Below are 8,107 nucleotides of genomic sequence, written 5' to 3'. Positions count from 1 at the left end.
AAAATTTATTTAAGTAATTATAATATTAGTGGGAACTAGGATTAATTTAATGCGTGCCAAAACTTACCCCGATCTTAATGTCACCGTCCTGTGTATAAATCACGACGAAGCCATATCTCAAGGACCTAATCTCTAGACCAGTTCCGAGCTGCGATACTTTGAAACTGTTCTTCTGGAAGCAGATTTTCTCAGTCTGTTCCACTGTGTATTCGTAATTCATGTACTGAATTATGAAATCTGGCCTCACGGTGATAATGTCTTCATCTTGATTCACTATGAGCTCATTCTTGCAGCCCCCGTCAACTGTGCACCTCTTTCTGGCTGCAATTCAATACGATTTTAAATTGCACTTAATCGATAACTTGGGGTTCGAGACCAGGCATACGTGCAGGCAAGGAAAATTTGTTTTTTTTCAATTTATCGGCGCAATTTATTAATTACATTACCAGTAGTCAAAACGATTGTAAGAAAGGAAAACATTGCAAGGAAATCGGCATTTCCAAAAAATAAAAGTTCGACCACATCTGCCAGCCCGTACTTGGCCAGCGTGGAAGATTACCTAAACCTTTATAGGAGGTCTGTGTCCCAGCAGTGTGGTGTAGTGTGGCGACTTTTTTTTAATATCAGATCTTTAGTAGCTTTCTCTCTTGAACCCGATTAATAAAACTAAAAATTGGATACTACGGATAAACTGTTTTGGCTTTTTGTTTGGGATACTTCAATTATACATTGTGTTATAAAGATAAAAAATTCATTAACAACGATCCTTCAGTAGAAGTCCTATAAAATTCGCCATTATTAGTTTTGACTGACTGTTTCTGACCGGGTGCACTATGCGTTGTTCCCGTTTCCCACATTATTTATTCATATATTTTTCATGTGACTACTTACCCAGCACAGCCCAGGAGTCCAGTTGTTTGTCTCTAGCCAATATGTGATGGCAGACATCATACTTGTACTCGAGGCCATCGAAGGTGTTGAAAGTGCGACCCGTCATATTGCACCAGTGCAGTTGCTCAGGTGGTGGTTCGCAAACGTATCTGTTTTTGTTAAACGTGGATTATTTATTGAAGGGATGTGTTATTGTCAAAGAGGTTAAATAATTTCATCAAGGCCTAGAAAATTTGCCATTCGAATGATACTATTACGGAATTCTGTTTCCAAATTATCATTTGAACCTGGGAAACTTGGGAATTCGATGACTTTAATCACCTTTTATTATAGCCATTATCTCAGCAGACAAGCTGGTGCCGCACAGGGTGACGGTGCACCGGGGTCGCGCATTTACCATAACTCGCATTTAAAGCTACCCCATCCACCAACTAATTGAACGTTTCTTTAACCTTGGAAAATACATCGCACGCACCCCCTGCACGGTTAACTGCACGAGGCGATACCTTGGAGGCGTACGGACCTAGCCAAACCCAAGGTTATCCGTCGTTCGCCATGAGGGGTTCGTTTATCGATTAAGCCTCATACCTCCAAGCCATCAAGGGGGGTTAAGCCTCATACTCTCAAACTGACTGACGTAACGGGCAATCGTCCGCCATCATGGGGGGAGGAGGAGGGGGAGGAGAAGGGGGTTAAGCCTTATATCCCCAAACTGTGTGACTGAAACAAACCAAACTATAAAGTTTCAAGTACTCACTGCGGGCAGCCATTGTTGGCGAGCGCAGAGTCCAGGCGCAGCGCGTAGCGGGGCGGGCAGGCGGGCGCGTCGCAGGGCGGCGGCGCGCCGGGCGGCCGCGTCGGCACGAACATCGGCGGCACGCACTTGAACCGCTCGCACTCGCGCCTGCCGCCCGCGCCCCCCGCGCCGCCCGCCCCGCCCGCACCCCCCGCACCCCCCGCACCCCCCGCGCCCGACGGCGAGAACATCGAACGCCGCGGCTGGCCTGTGAGATATGTTATATTATCAAACTCAAACTGTTTTGGGAATAGTCGTTTTCAAACTACCGCCGATTAGAATTGTCGCTCCTACCGGCTAGAAACTCGATAGTTATGCAATATTACATTCGTGGACCCTAATAATGTGGAAAATATATACTGTTATTATCTAGTTTTCATTAAAAAAATAATAAATTTAAAGCTGATAAATGGCGTTTTCATGAAGTACTGTATTCTAGAACATATCTCCAACAAGACAATAACTTACAACAAAAAAACACCATGAATAACTCACTATATCGTCCACCCTTGGAGTATCCACCCTTCGAGTATCCTCCCTTGCTGTATGCAGCCTTCGAGTAGCCCTTGTACTTGTTGCGGCCGGGGTTGCGGTTCTCCTTGTGCAGAGTGTAGCCGGGGGGACACACCGCTTTGTGGCATTCGAAAGCTGGAAATGTGTTTTACACTTTCTTCTATGAGACCATAATTTATTAACTTAAATGTAAGTGTACATATCTAAGCTAGCCTATAATCGTTGACAGATTGCTCTTTGAAAGAGATTTGGTGCTAAATTCAATACTCCTGAATTAGAGCAAAATAATGAAAAACAAACACAAGTTTTGTATATCTTGTAAATGATCTTCCTATATGTTATTTTTCATATTTTTATTCGGTATAATAGGGCAGCGCTTGACCATGATCTCGCCTGATGGTAAGCTGACATATGGCCTAAGATGGTAATTGTATTCCAGAATCCAATTCCGAATTTATAAACCAAAATCTATATAGTATAAAACAAAGTCGCTTTCTCTGTCCCTATTTCATTACATATGCGTAAATGTTTACAACTACGCAACGGATTTTGATGGGGTTTTTTTAATAAATAAAATGATTCAAGGGGAAGGTTTATGTGTGTAATGACAACAAACTAGTCCAAATTTAACACGTGCGAAGCCGGGGGCAAAAGCTAGTATAACATAAAACACTCACGTTTCTCAGTAGTAGTGGTAGTTGGAGTTGTAACTTCAGTAGTGGGTGGGGTGTTAGCCACCGTGTTCAACACAGTGGTGATCACCGTTTCGGTGACCGGCATCAGGGTGGTGGTGAGGCAATCCTTTTCATCATCAGGGCAGTCCTGGAGCCCATCACACCACTTGTCGAGAGGCAGACACAGTTTGCTGGTCGGGCATATCTTGGTGCCGTTGGTGCAAGGCTCGCAGAGGCATTCGCATTCGTCTGACAGGCGGGGGACGAGGTCCTGGGAACATTATGTTTGGTTTTAATGGTTCTTGAGTTTATTTTTGGTAAGAAACCTAAAAGTCTGAAGAACTGTGCTTGATCTGATCAACTAACATAGTTCGATTTAGATGTAAGTCGATAGTTGAATGAGAAATAGTTTGATATCTTATATTATATTTTTATTCCATTAATTTCGACTGTAATCTAACAATATATGTTACATAATTTTAAATTAACAGTAACAATGTAATGTCACATAATTTTAATTTTCCATTTCCATGAACATCTTTATTAGAATTATAAAAAGCAGAGAAAAGAAGAGTTAGAGAGAGAAGAGGAAAGAGAGAGAGAGAGACTAACAGGCGCACACTCGCAGTCAACGGCGGGCTTGCAGTCTGTAATGCCGCCCAGCTTGCACACACACTCCTGGCACTTGTCATCGCGAAACTTGGAACCGACTGGGTATCTATGGACGGATAACAATGCGTGTTTTAATTATACAACTTTTTTTAATAAAATAATTTAATTAAATTAAACAAAGGTAATATTATTGCTTTTGTTGTGTAGTATGTTTGTAATGTTAAAATGTGAAATGTGAAAATGTGATTACAAATTAAAAAAAATGGTAACAAAATGATCACAAAGCCAAAGCGTAGCAACGCTTCTTTGTCACTCAATATCTCGGGTTTGGGAACCTGTTCCCATATCTCGCCTTGTGATCAAACTTTTTCTACTATCTTTAAAAATATCCCATTCATAAAGCATTTCAATGCTATAAAACTAAAAATTAAAGACTGGACTGATCACAAAAATCTTATAACCATCAACCATCAAGGCCTGAAGTGGCGAAGCCGAGGTGGACCATAGGTAAAAAAAATTAAACCAAATTAGTCGCACGAATCAAACACGAATGGAATTATTTGCGAAATAAATTAATACCTGACAAATGCTTTTTGTTTCGCCATAAATGTTTATTTATATAATATGGACAGGCATACCAGTGAAAGAGTCGCCGAAGTGTCGAACGAAATGACAAAGTGAACCGAGAGTCGCCGAAGTGTCGCCGGGCCCATTTCCCTTTCCTTACCCTTCCCATTCCTTTCCTTTATTCCTCTCATTAATCCTTTCCCAATTCCTTTCCAATTTGAAGTCGGCAATCCATTTGGAGAGACGTAAGGTCTGCAAACGACCTTACGCCTCTCCAAATGTTCATGGGCGGTGGTAGCGCTTACCATCAGGCGACCCACCAGCTCCATTGCCGACGGTGACATAAAAAAAAAAAAAAAAAAGTGTCGAACGAAATGACAAAGTGAACCGAATAGCGAAGACGGCGGCGGCAGTACTCACGTGTAGAAGGTGATGACGCAGGGGCACTGGTCGCGCGGCACGCACGCGTCGCCATCGAAGTACAGCGGCGCCGCGCACGCGCACTCGCGCGCCGCCGCGCCCGGGCACCGCGCGCACGCCGCCCCCGCCCCCGCCGGCGCCGGCGCGCGCTCGTCCGCCGGCGACGCGGCCGCTGCGGGACGCACTTGTTGACTGACTCTCACTTATATATTTTTTTTTATTTATTGATATTCATTACATTACTTATAAAGATTCAAGTTTCTACGTGCACCATAAGCCAACGACCGCTACATAGGTTTTTTAATTATTTTTATTTTTAATGCAGGTAGATATAAACTTTTAGTGACGAGCGACATCGGTGACCTTGCTGGCCGTGAATATTATAGCAGCGTATCGGAATGATGTACAGCATGTTCCTTTTAGAAAATAATCTATAATATAACGTCAACGTGTATAGGTACTTATTAATAACGTACATTTTGCTTACCAGATGGATTTAAAATTCATAAATTTCTTAAGTTTATAATAAAAATGAAAATAAACGCCAGAACTTACTACATAAGTTTTTATAAGTTACTGGTATAACATTTTTGTTATTTTTTATTTATATGTTTTATTTATTTTATTTAATGTTATATATTATGTATTTTTATTTTTATTTTACTGATTTTTCATGAATGGTATTTATATCTATTTATGTTGAGCTATTTACGATTTCAATGAAAAATCTTTTAGTTTGGTTTTCATATTTTTGTGCGTTATTGATTTTTTTTTTATAATAGATCGTATATTAATATGGATACATAACAAGTTAAGGTGACAATGAGGAATACAATTTAAAAACTCATGAATATTATAGCAATCATTAACTTCAGATATATCCAAACACACATTAGCCATTTTTTAAAGAAATAAATAGGAAACAATGAAACGAGGATGTCTCACTTAGTTCTTGTTACTAACCAATGCTTTTATGTCGTTAATAGACCGTACCGTAATAATTTGTACATTGTCTCCTTTGCGTGCTTTGATAAGTCCTTTATTGTATTTGTAATTAAGATTATATTTTAGATCCTGTTTGGCGTTCCAGAACAATTGCTTTCATTCAAATCTAGTGATAGGACAGTGTATGCACTAAATAGATATCGTTTATCAAAATGATTCAGTCACATAGACTTAAAATCAAAATTGAACGTCATTAAAATTTTATCAATTTGAATTTATTTCGACATAATCTATAAATAATATGTAGCATATATAACAACATAATTAATATACAAATTGCAATTAACACAACGCCAATTTATTTAACTGCTAGTTGAAAGTCGGAAGTGGTCAACTTACGGTACGGCTCAAAGCAGCCAATCGGCTCCACGCTCAGCTCCATCGACCGATCCCACTTCACCGGCAGCACCTTGAGGTACTGCGCGTGCAAGGGCGGGCGGAACTCGTTCATCACCACCGAGCTGCCGTCGAAGTTCCCCGGGAACGTCCTGGGGAAGCCGTTCCAGTCCAGCATCGTGTTGAACACGCTCAGGTCGGACGTGTAGAGGACGTTGTAGGCGGTCACCCAACCGGCGGGGCCGCCCTTCGTCTTTATACCGGTGATGTTGCGCGGCGATGTGAAGTTGAACTGGAATTGGCAATGGCATTCAATCTAACATGACAATTTATTACCAGACTTTAAAGGTGGATGGTTTGGTAATCGTTTTTTGTTATTATGGTCAAAATATAGTCCGGATGTTTCCTTTTTCGTTTATCTGTTCATACAAATGTTTTTTATTCTATATAAAACATAACATATATCACAAACAGTAATATAGATTACTGTTGTCTTCGAACCCGCCTTCAGGATATTTCAGGATTCTATTCTATATGTAAGGATGAGCAATAAGGGAGCAGAAAAGGATACAAACCATAATCCACTCCCCAGGGGTACTGTAGACGGGCCTCCAGCCGCGCTGGCCGCCCAGCCGGAGGAAGGGCCGGTCGTCGTTGTTGGAGCTCACTTCGATCATCTCCACGGGCAGGTCTGCGCCCAGCCCCAGCGGCGCAGTACATTGCGTGGGCTCCTCCTGAAAGTATAGTTTTGGTTAAACTTGGCGAGAAATGGAAAGGAAAATGGGTTTGGTATTTGGTGTAGAATTGCATTTCCAGATTATGAACTTTTTATCTTGTTGCATAAGGTAATAAAAATAATATTAATGTTCCGTGGCAACATAAGAAACATATGAGATCACCTAAGTTTGAAACTTACTTTGGATTGAACAAATTAAATATACGAGTATGTGATATTAAAAGAGTATAAAAAGAATATAATGTTTTTAAAACAAACCGTTGTATACGCCACAGTCGACGGTATCGTAATAACTATCGGCGTTGTAACTGTAGTTGGTTCCGGAGTAGTAGTTGTAGTAGTAGTCGTAGTAGAAGTAGTTGTGGAAGTAGTAGAGGTAGTTGTAGAGGCAGTAGTAGAGAATTCTTCGCAGCCAATAAGGTCAAAGCGGATCGCAATCTCGTTGTGCCAGGTGCGAGGGTGGATGCGCACGAACTTGGCCTCGAAGGGCTTGTCGAAGAGTTGTTCCAGCGGTGTCTTGTGGTCCGTGGGGCCGCGGAACACCTGTGCGTGCGGAATGTTTCATTACACTAAATAATAACTTGTAGGTTTCAGAAATCGTTTTATTATAAGGGAATCAGGTCAATAAAATTAACAATCTAAATCCTTACTTGTTACTGACTGAGTGACTGACTGATATATCAACGCACAGCCCAAACTACTGGACCGATCTATAGTAGGCATATCATAAATGAGAGAATTACTTCGTCTGCCTTTGGATTTAGATGATATTTGATACCAAGATAGCTTGAGACAAAGGATAGCTTTTATCCCAGAAATCCTCCGAGAGCGGGAACAATACGGTTTCCTTTTGCAGGTCTAAAGTTTCGAAAGCTCCTATAAAATTGGTTAAGTCTACCTTCGACCGCAAACGATGATGCTTTCAAACGGACCATGAAGAGACACAGCATCCAAGAGCCTAAAGGTTAGTCAATTAATTTCTTAGACAAATAGTGATTACCTTCGGTCTCCCACCCAGGTCCTCAACGGGCGAGAACACATGGCCATCATCACCATACATGACGTCATAACTTGTGACGTATTGGTCCAGTAACGGGTTGCCTTGCATAGTCACGCCGTACACAGCAGTGCGCTCTGGTAACTCCACCTGGATGTACTGTTTCGGGTCTGATATGAGCGCTTTCCAGCCGCTAGCTGAAAACGAATAGAGTATTAAAGACTATACTTTTCGTATTATTTCTACTTGTCTTATTTATTGAAACTCAAACTCAAACATTTATTCATTTAGCTAGACTTCCTATAGAAGCACTTTTGAATCGTCATAGCACAGTTTTAATATTTACCACTGGTTTGGAAAACAGTTTCTACAGAGAAGAGCCGATAAGAAACTCTGTATTTACTCAAAGATTTAATAGGATGATTGTTTCCAATAAACAAGCTGCTATTCAAAAAAATCCTGACTATGTAAATAAAATAAATAAAATAAATAAATAAAAATAGTTTATTTCATTTCCAACTTTACAAAATATGGAGTAGTAGGGACCTCCTAGTAAGTTT

General features: G+C 40.8%; 1 protein-coding gene across 1 annotated transcript in view; it reads right to left on the bottom strand.

Moving 5' to 3' along the window:
- LOC119834824 (hemocytin) overlaps positions 1-8,107 on the bottom strand; it is a 50,442-nt gene that overhangs the window by 14,977 nt on the left and 27,358 nt on the right. The window contains exons 40-50 of the mRNA XM_038359334.1: positions 7,551-7,744; positions 6,809-7,093; positions 6,390-6,548; positions 5,818-6,106; positions 4,474-4,645; positions 3,487-3,592; positions 2,878-3,145; positions 2,183-2,335; positions 1,649-1,895; positions 892-1,040; positions 68-321 (exon numbers count right to left, since the gene is read on the bottom strand). Coding sequence (XP_038215262.1) covers positions 68-321; positions 892-1,040; positions 1,649-1,895; positions 2,183-2,335; positions 2,878-3,145; positions 3,487-3,592; positions 4,474-4,645; positions 5,818-6,106; positions 6,390-6,548; positions 6,809-7,093; positions 7,551-7,744 — 2,276 coding nt within the window. The remainder of the gene's footprint in view (positions 1-67; positions 322-891; positions 1,041-1,648; positions 1,896-2,182; positions 2,336-2,877; positions 3,146-3,486; positions 3,593-4,473; positions 4,646-5,817; positions 6,107-6,389; positions 6,549-6,808; positions 7,094-7,550; positions 7,745-8,107) is intronic.

The sequence above is a fragment of the Zerene cesonia genome, chromosome 20 (genome assembly GCF_012273895.1).
Source record: "Zerene cesonia ecotype Mississippi chromosome 20, Zerene_cesonia_1.1, whole genome shotgun sequence".
Lineage (NCBI taxonomy): Eukaryota > Metazoa > Arthropoda > Insecta > Lepidoptera > Pieridae > Zerene > Zerene cesonia.
Note: the sequence above shows the minus strand (reverse complement) of the source record. Positions and strands in the feature narration are given on the sequence as shown.